General features: G+C 37.5%; 2 protein-coding genes and 1 long non-coding RNA gene across 7 annotated transcripts in view; 2 read left to right on the top strand and 1 right to left on the bottom strand.

Moving 5' to 3' along the window:
• Positions 1-1,037: 1,037 nt before the first annotated feature.
• LOC118353258 (uncharacterized) lies at positions 1,038-19,757 on the bottom strand. The gene is made up of 3 exons (XR_004811882.2): positions 19,619-19,757; positions 18,913-19,247; positions 1,038-2,161 (listed from the first exon to the last, which is right to left on the bottom strand). It is a non-coding gene; the product is annotated as an uncharacterized LOC118353258 (long non-coding RNA).
• TBCCD1 (TBCC domain containing 1) lies at positions 1,052-15,637 on the top strand. 4 transcript variants are annotated; one of them, XR_003138928.3, is made up of 9 exons: positions 1,052-1,387; positions 4,375-4,530; positions 7,995-8,361; positions 10,200-10,386; positions 10,543-11,040; positions 12,068-12,218; positions 12,921-12,954; positions 13,138-13,228; positions 14,483-15,637. XR_003138928.3 is itself a non-coding variant. In XM_025451542.3 (7 exons), exons 1-6 carry the CDS (start codon positions 1,052-1,054, stop codon positions 12,195-12,197), a joined length of 1,674 nt encoding a protein of 557 aa, XP_025307327.1. In that variant the 3' UTR covers positions 12,198-12,218; positions 14,483-15,637. The 4 variants fall into 4 exon arrangements, 1 of the variants encoding a protein (XP_025307327.1); XR_003138929.3 differs by lacking the exon at positions 12,921-12,954; XR_003138927.3 differs by lacking the exon at positions 13,138-13,228.
• CRYGS (crystallin gamma S) overlaps positions 16,923-23,252 on the top strand; it is an 18,925-nt gene continuing 12,595 nt past the window's right edge. The window contains exons 1-2 of one of the 2 annotated variants that reach the window (XM_025451550.3): positions 16,923-17,637; positions 22,752-22,994. In XM_025451550.3, the coding sequence (XP_025307335.1) occupies positions 17,617-17,637; positions 22,752-22,994 (264 nt within the window). In that variant the 5' untranslated portion in view covers positions 16,923-17,616. Of the gene's footprint in view, positions 17,638-22,751; positions 22,995-23,252 lie in introns of those variants that run through there. The other variant, XM_049105638.1, reaches the window with a different exon arrangement.

Here is a 23,252-nt window from a genome sequence, read left to right as displayed (position 1 = left end):
TAAACCGCTATGTGCTCATCACCCTACTTCAACAATGAGCAGTATTTTGCCTATCTTGTTTTTGTAAAAAGTATTAAACCTACTTACTGTCCAAAAATAGGAGAACAGATGAGTAAACTGGGGTACCTTTATTTAGAGTGCTATGAAGCTTTTAAAATAACAGAATTATATATATGCTATTATCACAAGTTTGAAAATTCAAAAACTAACATCCAATCTGTAGAAAAAGATATGAAGTACAATACGATATTGACTAGTTTCCCTTTGATGGTGGGACAGTAGATGATTTCTTCCCCCTCTATTTTTAGATATGTTATGTACATTCCATAAAAATTATGTATTGTTATAACAAAGAAACAACAAACAAAATCTGAAAGCATTGCACCTGAACTAAGCACAAAGAATATGCCAGAGCAGGTTCACAGTTACTGAGAATAAAGGTGATGGATTTTTGCAGCCCATGCTTATGTGAGCATTCGTCTGCCACATATGTTAATGCTTCATACTGAACTGTATGTCAGCTAACACATCCAGATCTTTAGCCCACCATCCACTATGTGTAAGTGATTTGACCCTGAAATTGTATTCCCTTTATTTTGACTAGCGTTGTCCCTCAGGGTAGGCAAAGATTTCTTGTGAAGAGATGACTCTCCCATTTCTTCTTTATTTCCTAAGCAGGATTCCAACTCATACTTCATGCACTTATACACTCTTCCTAAAACAACCACTTCAAACAATTCATGTAAGATAATTTTGTTTTATCACAAAATAAATTCTTTTCAAAATTTCTTGTTCAAATCAATTATAGTGAGATCTGACCAAAAATTTATTCTGCTCTTGATTAATAAACTAGATCTGCTTTTAAAAACTGACATAGTACATCTTGAAACAGTTAAGGGAGGGGGTCACCTTAAAGAAAATGTATAAGTGGAAACAACAACAGCAAAAAGAAAATGTATAAGTGAGTTTCGTTTCAAATCAGTTTGTGAAAAAACCTTTGTTTCCTAGGTATGCCAAGAAGCCTTTTCACACAGATGTCCTTCGAGATAATATGGATCAGTCCGGAGTTCTCCTCTGGGTGAAAGCAGAACCCTTTATAGTGGGTGCCTTGCAGGTCCCCCCTCCATCCAAGTTCAGTCTTCACTATCTCAGGAAGATATCCACCTATGTGCGAACCCGGGCCATGGAAAGGGCTTACCCACGCCTGTACTGGTCTACGTGGAGGCACATTGCATGTGGGAAGCTGCAGTTGGCTAAGGATCTGGCGTGGCTTTACTTTGAAATATTTGATAGTCTTGCAGTGAAGACGCCAGAGGAGCGCCTGGAATGGTCTGAGATCCTATCCAACTGCATGTCAGAGGATGAAGTTGAAAAGCAAAGAAATCAGGTATGTATTTAGATGTATGTGTATGTGTGTATAATTATTTTGAGAAATACACTATCTTTCATTTTTGTACTAGCTCTGCAGTGTGTGGTTTTAGGTTAAGGACTGTTGTGATCCCGACGTGCCATTTTTTTTTTTTTTTTAACTGTTCCAGGTGGGCAGTTTTTAATGAGTTAGCCCTCCTTTTAGCAATCCCTATTCATCCCTTCCAAAGCCACGATGTTACAAGAACCCTATAACTGAAAGAGAAAATACTTTTGTTGACTTTAAAAATATTTTAAGGTAAGTCAGTAGTTATGAACCATTGATATGTTACAGTCTGGGAATGTGACTATTTTTAAGTGAGCATGTGCTATGTGCTGGGATTCAAAGATGATTGCAACAGCATCCCTACCTTCATGGAGTTCATAGACTAGTAGGGAAAGTTAGTGTGTAAAAGAGTGCTATTTGATAATGTGGAATGTATAATAGTAAAAGTATGCATAAAGTACAGAAATAGAATAGGGAAGAGAATGGTTAGTTCTCACCAGAAAGGTGAGACATCAGGAAAGACTTCACAGAGAAAGTATATTAATCAGAGCAGGCTCATTACAGTAAGTAACAGGCAATCTTGGCATTTCAGTGGCTTAACACAGTAACAGTTTATTTCACATTCATGCAGCAGTATAACACAAGGCATCTGGTAGGATGATTCTCTAGGCTGCTGTTGTCCAAGCAACGACTCAGGGATCTAGTCATCTTCTGTCTTCTGGAACCATAATTTTATTATTAGCTTTGCTGCAGTTAAAAGCAAACAAAAATGAAATTGCAGTGGCTCACAGTAACAAAGGTATATTTCTTGCTTATTTTACGTGCAGGCTACACTTTAGCTAGGGCTAAAGGTTATGGCTTGGCTCTATGTGTCTACTCATTTTGGGAGCCAGGCTGAAGAAACGTATTCTGTATAGGTCATGCCTATTCTATGACAGAAGAGAAGAGCAGCAGAGCAGGAGAAAACTCATGATGCTCCTTAAAACTTTTGTTCTGATGGGACATAAACTATAATTAGTTTCATTCCATCGGCTAAAGCTTTGTTCTATGTCCTTGTCTAAAATCAGGTAGGTGGGGAAGTAAACTACCTCAGGATGTGGGGAAATCCCATGACCATGGGTCAGCTGTATAAGCCTCCTAGAGGATGTGGAAGTGAATGATTACAGGTATCATACCATTTGTCCCAGCCATACCCACTAGGGCCTCAGAGTCCTTCACTTCCGGTTTTTTTTTTTTTTATTATTATTTTATTTTATTTTATTTTTTTGTGGACTGTTTTTGGGAGACTCAAAAGTGGCATATGTTAATCCACCCACATTCCATTGACTGTAACCCAGTTATATACCATGTCTAACTTCAAGGGAGGCCGACGAATGCCATCTAAATGTGTGCCCAGGAAGAAAAGAAAAGGTATTTAGTTAGTATCTAGCCATTCTCTGCCACACGGGGTAATATCTAAACAAGGTTTGGAAATTGAAAAGTTTGACAAGAAAGGAAAGACATTATAATTATTCGTTAATTAAATACTCAGTGCCTACTATGTGTGAGGTATGGTAATGTATACTGGATACAGAGATTAATAAAACCTTCAAGAAGCTCCAGATTTTTTGACTGCTTGTTATGTGCTAGATTCTATGCTAGTTACTAGGACTAAAAAAATGAAAAAGATGAGAATCTTACAGTCTCATGAAGAAGGTGGTATATGAATAACGATAATATACACATAATTGTTAAATGGAAGTATGTATAAAATCAAGGAATTTTGCTGAGTTAAAAAAGCCAATTCCCGAAGGTTATTATACTGTATGATTCCATTTATATAACATCCTTGAAATGACAAAATTATAGAGATAGAGAACAGATGAGTGATTGTCAGAGGTTTAAGGAAGGGGTGACGGTGGGAGGGAAGTAGGAAGTAGGTGTGGCTATCAAAGGACAACATGAGAGATTCTTGTGTTGATGGAAATGTTCTGTAACTTGACTGCATCAATGTCAGCACCCTGGTTGTGCTACTGTATTAATAACTTTGTAAGATGGGAAACTGGATACAGTGGACAGAGGATCTCTCTATTAGTTCTTATAACTGCATGTGAATCTACAGCTATCTCAAATTTAATGAAAAAAGCAAGCATTTAAAAAAATATGTAGAATCACAGGGTTCTGATTAATTAAGTAGTTCTAGATGGTCCTGAAAATCTGTACTTTTAAGTTCCTTAGATATAGCCATTTTTAGCCAGGTTGGCTAAAATACAGCTGTAGGAGATGTTATTACATTTTTGTGTCTCCTATATGTGTATGGGAATGAATATGTGAGGATAATCCTGAGCTTCAAATCCTGAGCTTCAAACCATATCCTCCTTCAGATAAGAAATGACTTCTAACCATCTATCAGAACGATAGTATTTTTTTTAAATCAAACACTCTTTTAAGAACTTGATAAAAATCTGAATCCTCTTCCCCCCACAAGATGCACATACACCAAAAAATTACATTCAATTCCTGATTTATATTGATACCCTAAACTTTGTTGATAAGTCACTTAGGTTAGAGTAACCTCCGTATTTTGGTGAGATCTCCTTCCTGTCTTTGATCTATTTATTTATTCAAGTGACTAAAGTTTGTCTTTTTTTTTAACTGCAATTTTAAACTTCTGAAATAATATGCTTTTAAAAAGTATGTACTTCATCCTCTCCTCTTCATAGATTTTGGGGAGAGAATATCTATGGCCATAGATGCTACCTAGCTTTCCGAGAAGGTAAGTGACTCCAGTTTCATTAGTTCTAGAAACTCCCATATCTGGACATCAGAGACATACATATCGAAGGCTAGCAAGTTTCTACATTTTTCTTTTTAGGATTGGCAAACTGTTGTGAATTTATTTTACTGTATCTAATTAGTTATAGACTAGAGACTTGTGTGGTTAAGGACATGTGTTCATCATCTCTTTTCTTTTTGGACAGCTTTCAGTGGACACCCTACAATTTCTGCTCTTCTTATACATACAGCAGTTAAATAAGGTCTCCCTGAGGACATCTTTGATTGGAGAAGAGTGGCCTAGTCCCAGAAATAGACCTCAGTCTCCTGACCTGACTGAAAAATCCAGTTGTCATCCTAAGGTACTATTAAAATTTTGGTCTCCTCCTTTGAAAGGAACAATTTATGAGGGAGATGATTTGGCTTCATTAAAAATTGTGTTGGGATTACTTATATAAGCCAGTCATTTGCTGGTGTGTTTTGTTTTGCTTTTTTGTTTCTTTTCCTTATTATAAAACAAAATAAATATTTGCAGTCTTAGTCTAAATAGAGAAGTAATTTCCATTCCTTCATTGACACAAAAATCACATGATTTGGGGGCAGATTATTCACTGTTCTCATTAGCATTCTTATTATTGCAAATGTTAATGAATTTGAATCTACTCATTTGACTAAGTTAGAGTAAATGAGAAGATGTAGTGTTTGCAAAGTCAGTTGAAATCTGAAAAAATTTCTATGAAAATATCTTCTCATGTTTAAGTGATGTGCTTTGGTATACTTAAGTTCAGCACGCTTATGTTATGTGACAATCAAGAAGTTCAACTTAACTGCCTCACGTGAGTTTTAGAGATTGTGTTATTTCTTCTTTCTGGTTTTGTAAAGAAGGCTGAAATGTTTTTACCTGTTTATGTAAAAATATTCTAAAAAATCTTTAAGTAAAACATGGATCTCAGTATTACTGCCATGTGCAGGTTCTTTAAAAATGTTGTGAGGCAAACAAAAACCACCACAAAAGCGTCTCTGATAGTTGGTACTTTTATAATCTCCTTTTTCAAGTAAATCTGTCCACCCTTATATTCCATGATACAATTCCTTCCTGGTCATACTGCTTATTCTTCATTTTTACTCTTCTTCATGAGCCTCCCCACTGGCCCCTACAGGCCACTCTTCCCCCAGGATTCTATTTGGGGCAATTTTGTCTTTTCACTAGACATAGTCTTTAAACATAATTCTTCTCTTCCCGTGATTTTATATATCTCAGTGACTCCTGAGTGTGTCTCCATCCTGGATTTCCCTCCTCATGTAGATGCCCTAACTATACCTTAGATTCAGAATGTCCAAGTCCAGATGTATTAAAAAGGCCAATCATTGTCTGTTCTTTCCACACATTGTTTCCTGTTGAATGGGCACTGTATAGAGATGGTGTTTTGAACTAAGGTAGTCAGCATTCACATTAGCTCTGCCACTTAATGTCACATAATTTTAGGCACGTTGGTTAATTTTTCTCAGCCTTGGCTTCTCTTTTGTAAATGGGAATGATAATGCCTATTTCTGCATGGCTGTGAGAATTCAGTAGTTCATTAGCATAAGGCTTGTCGCATAGTAAACATCAGTTAATGGTGACTCTTCGTTTGTGCTATATATAGCATGACCTCTCCCAACAACTGATTAGACCAGAGATGGACACTTGACTAGAGTAACCCATTCATAGGTATGTATTTGAAATTGGTCTGATTCAAATTGATGACCTGGCTCAATCAGTGTCCCTAGGACCTGAAGAAATTACCAGTTTGTGATGGGTGCTTGAGCTGGCAGCTTAGGTGGCAGTGGTACCAGAATAGCCACCATGTTCATGAGTGATCTGGACTTATAAGGATTAGAAACTCTGAGGTAATCAGAGAAAAAGAATAGAATGGAACAGACGGGTAGAGACACTGGCCTCTGAGAGAGAACCAGGCTCAAGATGGCCTTCCAGTTCCAGTTCTGATGAGGCCTACGTGTACTTCATCAAAGTCTTACTTACTCTGCCTCCAAAACAATTTTTGTTTTTAAGATTTTATTTATTTATTCATGAAAGAGATAGAGAGGCAGAGACATAGGCAGAGGGAGAAGCAGGCTCGCTGTGGGGAGCCCCATATAGGACTCGATCCCAGGACCTGAGTCAAAGGCAGATGCTCAACCACTGAGCCACCCAGGTGCCCCCTTCCAAAAGAATTCTAACTTAAAAGTCTGTCCCTTTTTGGGTAGCTGGCCCAGTTAGTGAAACATGCAGCTCTTGATCTCAGGATTGTGAGTTCAAGCTCCACATTGGGAGTAGAGATTAATTAAAAAAAAAAAAACCTTTAAAAATAAATAAAAGCCTACCTCTTTTTTTACTTTCATAGGAATATTTTATAGGACATAATGACATGTTAGGGGGGGCCTTTATTTCTATAATTAGATCTATCTGGTCACTCAGCTTTAAGTCTACACTCCACCTACTATGCTGAACTTTCTAAATACAGAAGGATTATGTCTGTTTCCTGTCAAAACTCCCATCATTGATTATCATTGTCACTGTTTTCATCTTCTGTTCCATGGAGCCACCTCAGGCCGACTGTGGGTGAGGGGGATGCAGTAAGTGAGATGAAGAGCGACAGCTCTGCTTTGACATATTCTCTGGTATCCAAATGAGAGTTTATTAAAAAGAAAAATGGTATTGCTCTCCAGAAAATAGTTTTGAAGTCCCTGGCACACAAAATAAAGCCCATATGCTTTAGTGTTTCATACAGGCCTTTCATGATTGGTCCCTGACTACCATTTTTACTTTACTTGACACTTCCCAGCATTCTTCCTAAAACTCACCCAGAACTTCCATTTTTCTGGACATAGCAGGTAATTTTACTGCTATTAATTTTTGCATATGCTATTCTGCAGGCTGAGAATGCCTTTTTTCCTTGTCTGTTTGCATAACTATCAACATTAATCAAGAATCTGTACAAATAGCACTTTTTTTCCCCCAAGAGGGGTTCCTTACTCCTCTGAGGCTCATAGCGTGTCTTTACAGATCTCTGCTATAGTTCTTATCCCACTGTGTAATAGTTGCTTATATTGTCTTTTCACTACATAGGCCCTGAGTTCTTTGAGGACAAGAACTATGTCCTATTCAGTTTGCATATTTTGTCACTTAACACTGCTCATACCACATAAGAGATATTCAAGAAGTCTCTGTTAAATGAATGAGCCAAATCATTGAAACATCTGCCAACTCAAAGCTTATTCCAAAAGTGATAACTTCTCTTAAATCTAGCTACTGTAAGATCAGTTGCATTGTTACATCTGGTGGAATTTGAAACTCCTCCTGTAACATGAGAAGGTAAATAAAGAAACCCAATGCTTCATCAAATGAATGTCCCAAGGTAGCTATTTTTTTTCAAGGTAGCTATTTTTATGTTAGATCAAGACTTAGAGTATTTACTAGCTGTGTGACCTTGGGTAAGTTTCTTAACCTTTCTGTATAACCATTTCCTCATTTGTAAAATTGGCATGTTAATGGCATCCATTACAAGATGGTTGCTAGGATTAAATATGTTAAGGTTTGTGTAACACTTCGTGTTGACACACACGAAGGGTTAGCTATAGTATTACTTCTGAATTAGTTAAGAAAGGAGAGAATCTGTTTATACCTATCACATGTATTAAAAAATCTTTATAAGGTTTATATTGTTGCCTTAAATGCTTTTTTAGGAGAGGAGACAAACTGGAAATACAAAGTAATTAAAATACAAAACGTTCAGGTCTTGTAAAATCTATTCTGTTAAGAGTGCTTTATTTTGATATTTTTTAGAACTGGAATGATTACAGTCACCAAGCATTTGTCTGTGATCATCTATCAGATCTCCTTGAGCTACTTTTAGATCCAGAACAACTCACTGCATCATTTCATTCGACACACAGCAGCCTAGTCTCTCGAGAAGCTGTCATGGCTCTCAGCTTTCTTATTGAAGGTACAGTGAGTAGAGCCAGGAAGATATATCCACTTCATGAACTCGCACTGTGGCAACCACTACATGCAGAAAGTGGCTTCTCAAGGATCTCGAAGACCTTTTCTTTCTACAAGCTGGAAGCCTGGTTGAGAGCCTGTTTGACTGGGAATCCATTTGGTACATCTGCTTGCCTTAAGTCTGGAAAGAAATTGGCTTGGGCTCACCAAGGTATTTTTTTCAGTATTTTAACCTGTATTAAATTGCATGACAAGTTAAGGAACCTAGTGTTTTCTGGTGTGTTAATAATCACACAGCTTCTGTAGAAGACCTAAAAAATATTGCTACTTAAAGAGAAAAAGGCAACAGCTCTCTTTTGTCTATGACTATTTCCCTCAAGGCAGCAATAGTCTGAGAGAGTTGATTTAAGAGTCTGGGTCATTTTGGTCAGTTAATGGAACTCCAGCTTCAGCCAGTTCTCTCTTTGCTCTGTTTTCCTCCTTTCTTTCTCCCTCGCCCTCTCACATGCTCATTTGTTTGAGGCTTTCCTGTTTTCTCTGTACCACAGCCGAATTTGGCCTTTCCCCAGTTACAACCTCAGAGAATTGATGTAAAAATGGGGTCCTTTTTAGGTACACAGATACAAGCAGATTAGATTTTTCTAAATTGGAAATTTCAAGTTACAGGAGAGAAAATTTGTCTTTGATTGCATCATATACTTATTACTGACAGTCCAGCAATGGCTAACAGGATAGGTTCGGGTGCTGAATGACTTCTGGGGCCCAGGTATAAGTTTAAAGAGAAGTAGGTGAGGCAAATGCCAGGCAAAATTAATGGGGGGAAAAAAAAAGAGAGAGAGAGACCTAGAATATACTTCCACAATCTCTGAATTTCAAGGTAAAAGAAAAAACAGTTTCCATGTAATTAAATCAGTTTTGTATCCCATTTTCGAATCAGTTTTGAATCAGATGATTGAGCAATGTCTATAGAATCTCAAGCAAAAAGATTGTGATCCAAGAATTCTATATTCAGCCAAGCTATTGCTCTAGTATGAGGTCACAGGCTTCCAGATATCTAAGGGTCCCATAAATATGTAGGACATACTACATAATTCTTGATGGTGATAAAAGAATATAGGTTCCAGTAAATATGTAGGACATACTACATAATTCTTGATGGTGATAAAAGAATATAGGTTCCAGTAAGTTTTTAAATGTTGTTACAATAGTCACTAGTTGGAAAAAGAGGCTATCTAATCTCTTAGGATTATACTGAAATATTAGCACAAGTGGATAATAGGATCACAAATAATTTGTACCTTCTTTTAGCACTAGTATTTAAACATTTTCTACAATAGCCATATATTACTTATTTTATAAAAGGAAGCAATAAGAATTGTTTTTTCAAAAAAATGTAATAGCATACTTATGTGACCTCATATTTGGCTAGTATTTTTTACAAGGGTGTCCTGATAGCTTTCAGAGAAGTATACTCTAACTAAGAAGCCAATCATAATGGTGAGACTGTACTAGGAGGGCAACCCCTTCACAGATTTTTTGAGTATCAGTTTGTGCAAGGTACTGTGTGTGAAAGGAAGATGTGCTCTCATTTACTAATGATGTAGGGATTAAAGACATGAATCCAAATAGAATTCATGGAATGATGTGGTAAGTAGCTTAAGAGGGTTATGAAATTGGTATTATGGCAATTTCAAAAGATTAAGGACTGGGATGATAAATTAAGGAAACTTGCAGAAGATATTTGAGTTATTTGAATTGGGCCAGCTCTGTCACTAGCTAGCCATATGACCTTAGCCACAATCTTGAATGAACTTTAGACCTTAAAAAACTTTTATGACAGACAATTATGAAATATTACAAATATACAGAAAAATACAGAGAACGGTATAGCAAACACCTCTTCACCCCATGCCTAGATCTAAAGTTTTTCCAAATCTTACATGTATCTAATTGTAGATATGTAGACATGTAGACATATGTAACCTCATATGGTTGATTGTGTGTCTTTGATTTGAAACAATCTCATTTATTTATATTTTTCTCAAATAGTTGAAGGGACGACCAAAAGAGCTAAGATTGCTTGTAATACTCATGTGGCCCCTAGGATGCACCGCATGGTGGTAATGAGCCAGGTTTACAAGCAGACCTTGGCCAAGAGCTCAGATACTCTGGTGGGGGCACATGTAAAGATTCATCGTTGCAACGAATCTTTTATATATTTGCTGTCTCCTTTACGGTAAGCACAGTCTTTACAGTGTTCTGATATTTTGATATTTTCTTTGGACTAGATTGATCCTTTTTTGCCATCAGAGAATAATTTTGTAGTCAAATATTCTTTTATCTAATTCTCATTCAGTAGAATTTACCTCATTTTTTTTTTTTCATTTTTCAGATCTGTGACAATTGAGAAATGTAGGAATAGCACCTTTGTCTTGGGCCCTGTACAGACTGCTCTTCACCTCCACAGCTGTGACAACATTAAAGTCATCGCTGTTTGCCATCGTTTGTCCGTCTCTTCCACAGCAGGTTGCATCTTTCACATTCTGACGCCTACACGCCCACTTATTCTCTCTGGAAACCAGACAGTAACTTTTGCCCCTTTTCATACCCATTACCCAATGCTGGAGGATCATATGGCCAGGACTGGCCTTGCTACGGTGCCTAACTATTGGGATAATCCGATGATTGTGTGCAGAGAGAATAGCGACACAAGTGTCTTCCGACTCTTACCACCTTGTGAATTCTATGTATTTATTATCCCCTTTGAAATGGAAGGGGACACAACAGAGATACCTGGGGGTCTTCCAGCTGCCTATCAGAAAGCACTGGCTCAAAGAGAACAGAAGATACAAATCTGGCAGAAAACTGTGAAGGAGGCTCGTTTGACAAAGTGAGTGTTTTCTAGAATTGGTTTCACATAAAACTCCGTGGGAAAACAAATTAATCTGTCCATGTTTACAGCTGAACTAAAGTAATAAAAAAGATACAACGTGTCTTTTGTTGAGGTCAGTATTCCAGGCTGTTTGGTTGGGGTTGGGAACAAGTAGATACTCCAGAATTAGACTCCCTTCTTTTCAGAAACTTTAGTTGATAAACAACTTATATTTATGAAAGGTCATATATAGAATATACCACATGATCCAATACTTGATGAATTGGTTTTCATTTTTAATTTACTTCTCTAAACTATATTGGTGGTTCTCAACCTTAGTTTTGCATTAGCCATCCAAGGGGCTTGTTAGAAATACAGATTCCTGGCTCCAACACACCACAGACAGACTCCCAAGAGTGGCTTCCTAATACTGCTCCATGGACTAATGCTAGTTTTTGTCAAAGTTTTTCCTAATCCATGGTAAAATGTGAAAAATAAGTGTGGTGTTTTAAAACAAAGCTAAATTTAGTCCACTGAAAATACTGTATTTTATTCTGAAATTATATCCTTCCTAAACTTGGGTGCTAAAATATGTTGTTTTTAAATTCCATGCTTGTGATAGTAGATGATCATGGTTTATTATGTTCACTGCAAAATTTTATTTCTAGGGTACTAGTCTGAACTCTAGAAGCCAGGGACATGCTGTATGGTTACTAGAGATTCAGAAAACATCAGTGTGGGTAGGCAGGGAAGGTCTGTGGAGGAAGCAGAATTGATGTTGGGCCTGGAAGAATTAGCAGCGTTTGGATAGGAGTTGAAGACTGAGCAGAGTACTTCTATTGTATCTGACCAATTGTTCTGTTGTTGCTGTTTTGGTGGCGGTGCTCTGATGTACAGAACTCAACAGAGCAGTTATTTGGAGGGAACAAATGGAGAACTAGAAATAATGTCTATCCCATGAAAGTGTTCATGGGATAATCACCTGGAGTAAAATGAACATGAATTAGCGTTCTTACATTTTTTTTATTCTTAATGGCATTTTTAGGGATCAAAGGAAGCAGTTCCAGGTACTTGTGGAGAACAAGTTTTATGAGTGGTTGATTAATACAGGACATCGCCAACAGCTGGACAGTCTTGTGCCCCCTGCAGCAGGCTCCAAACAAGCAGCAGGATAAGACTCCTACGTGGAAACGTTGGTGGGTATTTATAACATATGCCTCTTAGAACATATTTCTTGGGAAAAGCTGACAAGCATACAAACAAGCTGTGCAGGATATTATGTTACTGGCCACTGCCACTTTTTCTCCACCAGACCTACCAGCATGTACAGACTTTACATACCCACTTCTACTGCATTTTATAGTGGGAAGACCAACCATAGGCTCCACCTTTGGAATAATGGGCAAATATAAAGGCCAAGTTTTGCCTTATTTGCTTCTTGCCTAGTACAGGTTGTACTGTCTAAATACACTACTTTCCCCATACATAGCTTTCAGTTTTATTTCCACCTTTCTAATACATCTTTCATCTTTCCCTTCACCCACACACAAATCCATTAAGTTAACTGATCTTTGTAAATTGCACATATAAACATTAATAAATTACTAGAATTAATCCAAATGAAGATTTGAATACTAAACTCTGGAAGGTCACAGATCCAATACAAGAGAATCTTGATACAGACAAATTTACTAGAAGTTATTTAATCCAAATGTAAAATACTCTCTTAAAAAATAGAAATTAGTTTACTTTTCTATTTTGAAGTCTTTTTAAAAGACTAATAGACAATAGACAATAGAAAAACAGACAAAGGACATCAATAGTTATTGATAGCAGAAAGATACTTATAACGATACTTTTACTTAAAGAAATGTAAGATATCATTTTTCTTCCATCAGATTGGCAAGAATCAAAAGCTGGTATACAACACTGGTAAGACGTATAATTTTCTGCTGGAAGAAGTATACATTTGTGCAAAATCTTTGGAGGATAGTTTGACAAAACGAAAATTGTAAATGCACACATTCTTTGACTTAGCAATTTTACTTCTTGGGATTTATCTTCTAGATACACTCATTTATGTAAAGATCTGTTTAAAAAATGTGTTCATTGCAGCATTGTTTGAAATAGTTGTAGCCCAGAAACAACCCAAGTGCTTCCCAGGAGAGTGCCTAAAGCTGGTGCCTAAAGCATTGGTTCATCCAAGGTAAAGGATGCATTTTTAAAAAGAATGAGGTATATCTGTAGGTGTTGATATGAATCATCTTTAAGCTGGGGGTTTGGAGGGGTTAAGGCAGAAGAGGAGGGGTAAATTATTGCCTTGTATGTTTGAAAAAAGAGAGGGATTATTACATATACTTATATGCTAATTATATGCCTTAAAAACTTCTGAAAGGATACAATATGTCTAGGGTTAAAGAAAACTTTTAATTTTTTTTTGATACAGAATTCACATAACATGAAATTCATCTTTTTAAAGTGAAGGATTCAGTGACTTTTATTAATGTAGTCAATAAAAGTGTGTGCAACCTTCACCATTGACAAATCCAGAACATTTTCGTCACCCTAAAAACAAACCCCATACACATAGTCATTCCTCATTCCTCCACTCTCAGTATCTTCTCTTTTCTCCAGTTTTTGACAACCACCAATCTACTCTTTGTCCCCTGATTTGTCAACTCTGGACATTTCTTATAAATGAAATCATATAACATGTGGCCTTTGTGCCTGGCTTCCTTCACTTCACATCATGATCTTAGGGTCATGAGTGTAGCGTGTGTCAGTATGTCATTCCTTTTTATGGCTGGTTGATACTCCATTGTATGGATATTCCACAATTTATCTGTTCATCAGTGGATCTGAGATTGGAGTTGTTTCCCCTTTTCAGTTGTTTTCACTTTTATTGTGAATAATGTTGTGTAACTTTAGTGTAAAAGTTTCGGTGTAGACCTACATTTTCAATTCTCTGGGTATGTACCTAGGAGTAGAATTGCAAGGTTATAGGTTTAACTTGTTGAGGAAATGTTGAACTGTTTTCCAAAACTGTAAAAAACTATTCTTTATCATTATAGATTGTTCGCATTTTAAAGTGTATATTACTTCTTACAAAAAAAAAAGAATTCTATAATATTTAATAAATGCGGAGATTAAGAATCAGAAATCTGATGAAGATTATCCAAAACAAATGGGAACTATAAGAATGTGAAATTTTAGTTGAGACTAATATTGATAGCCTATAGCCTTTTCATGTCTATATATGAATGTCTTTTTTTCTATTTTGAACTGATATGACCCTCAGAAAAAAGGAATATAATTAATCTTAAATGTTATGTATTTTGTCAGTCTAAACTTTCATCTGACCTTGATTTATGTGATTTTATAAATATAAGTTTTCTCCTCATTACTTGCATGAAGACAATAGAAAATTCAGTTATTAATATTTTTCTTTGGTTATTTTCAGGGCCCTGGTAACAGGAGGATGGATAGAAGATGGTACACATCTTGAACATACATTGGGAAGATGCTCTTGCTGCTTAAGAGACATTGGGGCTCTTTCCTTCCTTTTTAAGACTGTTCTTTGATTTTCATTCCACACTGATATATTACTACTTAGGTAGGATTTTAGATGAGCTTCTGTCATATAAACGTATTGTTTATAGCACATCAGAAAACCAAAATGAAGTTGATGAAGGCAGTTTCATTGTATGTTACTATTAAAGTGATTGAGTATAGATTTGCAAGTAAACTTCACATTTCAGTTTGTATGATGAAAGGGTATCATCCTTTCTAGAGTTAAATAAGAGTTTTCTAGTTCTTTGTAACTATTTAAAAGGAAATTGCTGTTCCTTTTAAAAAATGATTGGAATGAAAGCATAGTTTGTTGGTGTATAAATATAGCAGAAATAGTTTTATACAAAGATATTTTAGTCCTTAAAAGTATGAAACAATGAAATTGTGTAAAATCTCTATTTTTCATTTTCTGCTCCAATTTTTCAATAAGCAAACTCTGAAAAGTAATTTTCTTCTTTTGATAAAAAGATAAAGTTTTACTTTTAATTTTAGAAAAGGTTTTATGAGGGAGGAAAGAATTTTTCCTCTATCCTTCTAGGTTCTTTTGGCTTTGATCTACTAATTAAATGGGCATAAGACAGATTAACAGGAGGAAACAATTTTAATTACATATCTTTGGGTGCCTCATAAGAACATGAGTCCCAGGAACAAGTCAGGCAGTTGGCATATATGCCACCCTGAACTAAGGAATGGAATATCGTCCTAGGGCTTCAAAGAGGAAGAGGGTAATTCACAGGATGTTAAGAAGAACAGATGGGAGGCAGGTAGATGTTTGCCATGTCATACAGTTAGTTGAGTCATTCAGATTAAAAATTCCCTCTGGTAATGGCGCCCCTTCTGAGCCAGGCCCCATATCTGAATTATTTTAGGTGGTTAAGGGAGGGAAAATGTTTTTCTTGAACCTGAGAGGTCTTGATCATTTTCAGCTCAAAATCCCCACATGCTACAGTAGCACATTTTGGGGGTCATGTATTCTGCTCCCTCTCAGTTACCAGTGTCATCCTGTGATGTTATATGAAAATAAAGTTTACATTTGATTGGAAAAGCTGTATTCTTTAAGATAAATGAAAAAATTGGGATCTCTGGGTGGCGCAGCGGTTTGGCGCCTACCTTTGGCCCAGGGCGCGATCCTGGAGACCCGGGATCGAATCCCACGTCAGGCTCCCGGTGCATGGAGCCTGCTTCTCCCTCTGCCTATGTCTCTGCCTCTCTCTCTCTCTCTCTCTCTCTGTATGACTATCATAAATAAATAAAAAAATAAAAAATAAAAAATAAAAAAAGATAAATGAAAAAATTATTAAATTATTAAATAATTATTAAATTATTAAATGAATCTGCTGATGAACATTGTTTCTTATGCTAACTGGTCATTGAATTAGTAATTATTATCAAAAAGGGGCTTGATCTTTTATTTCTAAAGTGAAAAATTAACTCTTAGAATGTGTATTCTAATTGAGGTTTTCATCATTTTTATCTTAAGATGAAATTCAAGAGAGAATTCAATAAAGAAACACTGGAGTAACAAGTGTTTTGGAAATTGCTATTGGTTACTGAAATTAATGATATTACTTAGATATATTCCAGTTTATCAAATTCAAAGCTAAGCATAGCTTAATAATTTCTCAATAATCTTCTTATCAAGGCACGTTTCCCATTTTCTGAATCAACTGTAATATATCTTGGGGCATCCAAGATATTGTTGCATAGCTTTATTAGTGAACATGAGGAAGATGGACTTTTAAGAAGAGTATGTTTGACCAGGAAAATGAAAATTGAGAAGGATTGCTATTTCTTTGAATTTACCTAAAATAGGGCACCTGGGTGGCTCAGTCAGTTAAGCATGTGCTTGGGATGAAGCCCTGCATCAGGCTCCCTGCTTAGCAGAGAGCCTGCTTCTCCCCTAGCCCCTGCTTATGCTCTCTCTCCTCTCTATCTCAAATAAATAAATAAAAATAAAATCTTAAAAAAAAAAAAAGAATTTACCTAAAATGTAATCTCATTCTAAAAGTCAGAGGTGTAGTAGGTACCAAGAAGTGTCCTCTAAACAGGTCCTCATATGATATCATGGCAGAAAAATGCCACCAAGCAGGCAGCAAGTTGGGCTTAGCTCAACCTTTGCAGGATAATTCCCATGGTAGCTTTCTGTCTCTCAGGCTGCATACTGAAGAGCCCTTTCTTATGGATTAGAACTTGCATGTATGTCCTGAAAAAATTTCAAACCTAACAGTTGCAAGAATCTGAATCCCCACACAACCCTTGTCTAGATTTACTGCTTGCTAATGTGTTGCCACATTGACCACTCTGGACAGTAGTAGTATTTTTGCTCAGCAATCTCAGAATAGGTTGCTGACATCTTAAACCTTTACTCCTAAAGATGTTAGCATGTATTTCCTAAAAATAAAGACATTCTCCTGTGTAATCATAGTACAAATTATTAAATTGATTAAATTCAGGAAATTACACAATTTCATGATACACAGCCTGTAAACAATTTTTGCTAATCATTCTCAAAAATATCCTTTGTAGTGACATTATCCAAACAAAAGACCATGCATTGTGTTTAGTAGTCAGTAAGTTTTGTTCCTTTGGAATGTGTCACTTCTATTCAGAATTAGAGGGTAGTCTTTTGACTCTCCTATAAGCTCTGTTGAAAAAAGAAGACATTGGGGATTTCAAGGTGGCTGCTTGCTAGAAAACCAAATTGCCCAGGTAAGAGGGACGTTTTTGTTTTTAATTTTGAAAACTTTGGCTGGGTTTTGGTGCCTTGACTCAGCAAAGTCTATAATGCAGCAAGGCTTGGTAAGCATTAGAAGGGGTACTGAAGCTTTCCTTTATTTCATAATCCCAATTGTTTTTCTAGAAACCATCAATAGCCTCTAAATGACTGACTCAATTTTTGGATCCTATTCTCATGACTAAGCAAATGTTTGATTTCAAACCAGCCCAGTATAAATGTCTCTGTGCCTCTAACTCTCTGTAGCTATTCCGGATTCCAGCACCGGGGAAACCAATCTATGCAACAAAATGTCTAAATCTGGAACCAAGGTAAGTAAGCGGTCATGCTGATTTTTACCCTACCACTTTCTTTTCCTTTGTGCCTCTTTTACAGTGTTTCCTTTCGTTTGGAACGTTTCCTCTTTTCCAATGTACCTAAAGATACATTGAAAGAAATGTGGAGAAAAGCTTTTGCTTCCTTGCCTGCAGGTAAGTATGATAGTGATTTGAAGGCTGGGATTGGGAGAGGAGATTAGGAAATGCTGCTTATGTTTTTTACTGTAACAGAATTACCCAACAGTTGTATTAAGGGTTTATCTTTGTGTAGGTGGGGGGGCGACGTTCAATACTGTACAGGTATATAGCGTGCAAATGTCGTCATGATTTCTACCTCTCACCAACCAATACATTATGAATTTCCACAGGAATAGTACATACTGATAAAAGGAGTACATGGAGTAGAAAACATTTAGTATTTGGTTAAAACTCTGTTCTGTGAGGGAGGGGCGCCTGGCTTGTTCAGTTGGTAGAACATGTGATTCTTGATCTTGGGGTTTTAAGTTCAAGCCCCACATTGGGTGTAGGATATTACTTAAAAATAAAATCTTTATTAAAAAAATCTGCTCTGTAAAAGTTAGCATCAGTCAGTAATGTTCTAGACCAATGAAGTGAATTAAGTCCCACATATCCCCTTCATTCAAGCGGTTACTCTTATCCATTTCCTAAAATAAAGTGCTTACTTACCTTAGGAAAATTGCCTCTAAAATACTTAATTCACAGTTGGTGGACTGGAAATTGATCTCTTAGGCAGGGCTTTAGGAAGGAGGGAATCTATCTTCATTCTTTATTTTAGCTCTTCCATTGGCCAGTGAGTATAAGGCAAACCCATTGATGCCTGATTTCCACCCAACTTTTTACTTTGAAAAGTTTCAAACCCATTGAATCTTAATAAGAAAGACATGTTGAACAGATACTTGAATATCCCTCACTTATATTCTCCAATTGTTAACATTTTGCTATATTAGGTCTCTCCCTTTGTACTAAACCACTTGACAAATAGCAGACTTAATTCTTTTGCCATAAGTATTTAGGCATGTATCTCCAAAAATAAGCACACTATCATTATCTTGTCCCCTAAATTTCTCATAAATACAATACCTAATATTCAGGCCATATTCAAATTCCTTCCTGTTGCTCCCCCAAATGTGCTTCATGGCTGGCTTTTCCCCTGATACAGGGTCCAGTCAAGTCTCATGCATTGCATTTGGTTGCCAGGTTTAAGCTTTTCTTCCTTTAGCTTCTTTTATATGGAAAAATCAGCCCTACCTTTTTGTTGTTTTTGAGACATTGACATTTTTCAAAGTCCAGATCAGATGTCCTGTAGCAAATCCTGAAATCTGCGTTTGTCTGATTGTTTCTCTATGTTTAGATTCAGAGGAAACTGTCTTTGGCCAGAAAGTTACATAGGCAATGTGAAGTATTCCCCATCGCATCATGTCAGGAGGCACCTGTTAACTTGTTCCAGAATTAGGTAGTGCCTGATTTTTTTTTCACTTGGAAAATAGAACTAATCATCATACTCATTATCTAAAAGATTGTGGGAGAAGAATGAGACAGTGTCTTTAGTGCTCCAAGGTTCTTGAAAGGACGCCATGCAAATCCTGTAGGAAAGAATTGTAAGCCCTTAGAGGAATATCCATGTGCCTTGAAGGAAGACTGTTACAGAACCTTCTTCGGGGCAGCCCGGGTGGCTTAGTGGTTTAGCGCCACCTTCAGCCCGGGCCTGATCCTGGAGTCCTGGAATCGAGTCCCATGTCGGGCTCCCTGCATGGAGCCTGCTTTTCCCTCTGCCTGTGTCTCTGCCTGCCTCTCTCTCTCTCTCTGTCTCCCATGAATAAATAAATAAAATCGTAAAAAAAAAAAAAAAAAAACCCTCAGATGAAAAAAAAAATCCCGCTTTCAAAGATTTCCAAGGTAGTAAGAGTGTGCCTTCTTATTTCTTGTAGCTGCACTGTTTACGTGGTTAACTCACCTGCTTGCTGAGCCAAGAGAGCAAGTTAATCTCTTACTCTTTGTCCATTGCTTCTCCCTTTCCCTCCAGTTCACTAGCAATTTAATCAGAGTTGTGTGGGCTTGGCAGAAACAATGCATTTTACTAAATTTGGTTTTGTTACCTCTGGAATACTCAACATTTTTCTTTCTGCTGTATTGGTTTAGTAGGCTATTTTTCAAAAACCAAATGAGGATGAGAGAAATTTTGTCATAATTTATAGGGAAATCTCCAGCACTATTTCTTAGCCTACTCTACAAATGTTTTTGCCCAAGAATCTCAGCTGACCATAGAGTAGATTTCATGGTCCTTTTGCAAATGGAAATTGAGTAGAGGTACAACATTCTCTGGGCTCTGAGATTTGGAATGTCTCCACTGACAGGAGAGCTTGGTTCAGTAATGGCTCCATGGCAACAATGTACTTTGTTTTAGCCCTGGGATGGTTGGCTAGTCTGCTGGAAGGGTAGACAGCAAGGTGACTTTATAAAACATCCTGTATATTTCTACTTCTCAGATATAGATTTTAGCCAGGCAAATGTGCAGAGGGCACTAAGTGTGAGAAACATTGAAGTAAAAAAGATAATAACTTTATTTCCTATAGCATATCTCTTGCAAAGCCTCTTTTTTGGTGAATAGTTAACCAAAACCAAAGCTAAATTAAATTAAAGTTGAATTAAGGAGTTTAGAATCAATTAATTCTTAGTGAAGTTACCTTGGTTTTCCTAAAGATCTTTCCACAGGCTTTGGGAAAAGCGTCTAAGACTTAGTCGTGTTCCATTACTAAGAGAGTGAATGGGGTGTGTAGGCAGGAAAACAGCAAAAGGGAGATAAGACTCACTTGCCTGCAACTAACTCATAACTAGCTATTTAGGGAAGTCATTTAATTTCTTTATCTGTAACAATACTAACAAAAGTTTATTGGCAATTATGAACCAGAATAAGTGTTTAATTGGCATTATCCCTCCTCAGAACAACCCTCTGCAGTGGATATTGTTACTCAGTTTTACAAATGTAGAGCCTGAGCTCTAGAGAGAGGTCCGGTGGCCTCTCCATGGTCACAGAGCTGGTAACTAGCAGTGCTGCAATTTTGTTTTCATCTGTAAACTGGGACACCATATATCTCTAAATCTGTGCTATGCTAAAATGGGAAATGGAGTTGGAAGAGAGATTTGGGAGGGGAAGGGAGGAAATGAAGTAGATGATTTAGGGGTAACAGTTAGGTGTAAGGGAGCTCGTAGAGAACAGGAAACAGAAGAGTGGAGAGAGAAACAGGAAGGGTAGATTAAGGTGGAAGGAAATAACCATTAGTCAGTAGGCTATAATCTAGAAGGGCTCCCCTGCGGTAGAAAACATTGAGGTTTTATGCCCTTTTACAAGTCATTTTTGGTTTCTGCCTGTCCATCAACACTTACATCCAATCAGTCACCAAATCCTCCATTCCTTTGACTGTTTCCTCAGTGTCATTCATCTAATAGTTGCCATTTGGCTGGCCCGCATCATCTCTCACCACACCCATAGCAACCACCTGCTTCTACGCAGGGGCCACTCCATTGCGTCTCGCAAATCATCACCAACGGATTCTAGCAGGGCATCTGTGACTTTATTTCCTTTTTTTTTTTTTAATTTTATTTATTTATGATAGTCACACAGAGAGAGAGAGAGAGGCAGAGACACAGGCAGAGGGAGAAGCAGGCTCCATGCACCGGGAGCCCGACATGGGATTCGATCCCGGGTCTCCAGGATCGCGCCCTAGGCCAAAGGCAGGCGCCAAACCGCTGCGCCACCCAGGGATCCCTGTGACTTTATTTCCAAATACTTCACCACATACTCTATATGCACCAAGCTTGGTGAACTACTTGTCCCTATAGTGGGTCATGTTTTTTTTTATTCCTTTGAACAGGCAATCCATTTTCCTTTGCTTCTGAAAACCCCCGCCTTATCCTTCAATCTTCACCTCAAAGATCCTTTCTAGACTACCTCCCTTCGCATGAAAACACCAGACATGATTTTCTTCTTTTAAACCGATAAAGCAAATTGGCCACAAGGTGGCGGCATAACGCTAGGAGATCAACTGCTTGAATCCATTACCCCTGGTGATTTCAGTTTAAATTATAAACCAACATTGACATTGGGTTGTGGAATTGCAGAACAAGAAGGGGCAACCTCTGCAGTCCATTTGGTCTAGTGGTTTTCAGAAACTGCACTATGAAGCCCCAGGAGTGCCTAGGAACTTTTATCTCCTGTTGCAAACCAAAAAATTTTATTTTATAGCTAGCTGGGGCTTCCAATCCAGTCTAGTCCTTTGATTTGAAATATGGGAAGCTGGAGCCCAGAAAGGTAGCTTGCCTAAAGTAGTAAGGCTGAGTGTAGAGATGCAGCTTGAGAGCCCAGGTTTATTATTTCCTGTTTCTCCGGGCTGCATGCTACAGTGCCATCACAGGCCTCAGGTTTACCCCAAAGGTTGTGGTAGAAACTTGGTAAGAGTTTGAGGCAAAGAACATTCTTGACTTGTCATCTTGTTACTTTGTAACTACTCTGTGGCAATAAAATAATACAGAACATAAAATATTGTCAGGTGTATGCTCTATATATCCATCTAAAATAAGCTCTTTACAGCAAAGGTCTACATTTTATTTTTCTCTATGTATCTTCCATATCACCTAGAATGAATTTATGCATTTAGAACTTACTCATCTTCATCTCACAGTTATTGAAGGTTTGTCCATAGCTTAAATAAGGCTGCGCCTTTGCCCATGGAAGAAGTCTAATAGGAGTCTGATGGGAAAGAGATATGTAAGCAGATAATTTACTTTCTAATGTGATAAGTACAGTGAGTTTTGGGAACAAAAAGGAAGAAGCAATGAACTTGGGTCTGGCTTATCTTTTGTTTTGCTTCATTTTAAGCCTTTAGGAAGTTCTCATTCCTGTTGCTGACAACCAACGTTGTCTGCCAGAGGATAGGTGTTGTGAGGTGAAGTAGAACTCTCTTATTTCCTCCTCAAAACTGAAGAGAAAGGAATGTCCAAAGTGAGGAATGTGTTCTTGGTTTTAATTTTGTTTATGAAGAAAGCCACCCAACTCCCCAGTTCCTCTCTTTGTCGGCCTTGCACCTCAGATCACTTTCTATGAAGACAAGCATTTCCAAGGCCGCCACTATGACTGTGACTGTGACTGTGCAGATTTCCACATGTACCTGAGTCGCTGTAACTCCATTCGAGTGGAAGGAGGTACCTGGGCGGTGTACGAAAGGCCCAACTTTGCTGGCTACATGTACATCCTACCTCGGGGCGAGTACCCCGAGTACCAGCACTGGATGGGCCTCAACGACCGCCTCAGCTCCTGCCGAGCTGTTCACCTGGTGAGTTTGGAACCCAACCCTCCCAGCTCGTTTGCTTGCCTACCAAGCTATGGTTCTCTCTGTCTCTCTTTTCCCTACTCCCTCCCCCATTTTTTTTTTTTTTTTTTTTTTTTTTACTTTTATGTGAAAGCCTTTTCTTAACATTTCTCTACTCTTAATGGGGTGTTTTCTTTTGTTGGCTGCTGAGGCTTACATAAAACTTTATGTCAGCTCATCCCAAGACTGAATGACGAATTACATCCGGAGCACTCTCTCTAC

The sequence above is a fragment of the Canis lupus genome, chromosome 34 (assembly GCF_003254725.2).
Source record: "Canis lupus dingo isolate Sandy chromosome 34, ASM325472v2, whole genome shotgun sequence".
Taxonomy (NCBI): Eukaryota; Metazoa; Chordata; class Mammalia; order Carnivora; family Canidae; genus Canis; species Canis lupus.
This window is presented reverse-complemented; position numbering and strand designations above follow the sequence as displayed.

What these genes read in the sequence shown, in the direction of transcription:
- TBCCD1 (XM_025451542.3), top strand. Translation starts at nt 1,052, where the DNA reads ATGGATCAGTCCGGAGTTCTCCTCTGGGTGAAAGCAGAACCCTTTATA. An exon ending in TTGAAAAGCAAAGAAATCAG is followed by an intron (nt 1,388 to 4,374) that starts GTATGTATTTAG and finishes CTTTTTGGACAG; the next exon opens with CTTTCAGTGGACACCCTACA. An exon ending in ATTGGCTTGGGCTCACCAAG is followed by an intron (nt 8,362 to 10,199) that starts GTATTTTTTTCA and finishes TTTCTCAAATAG; the next exon opens with TTGAAGGGACGACCAAAAGA.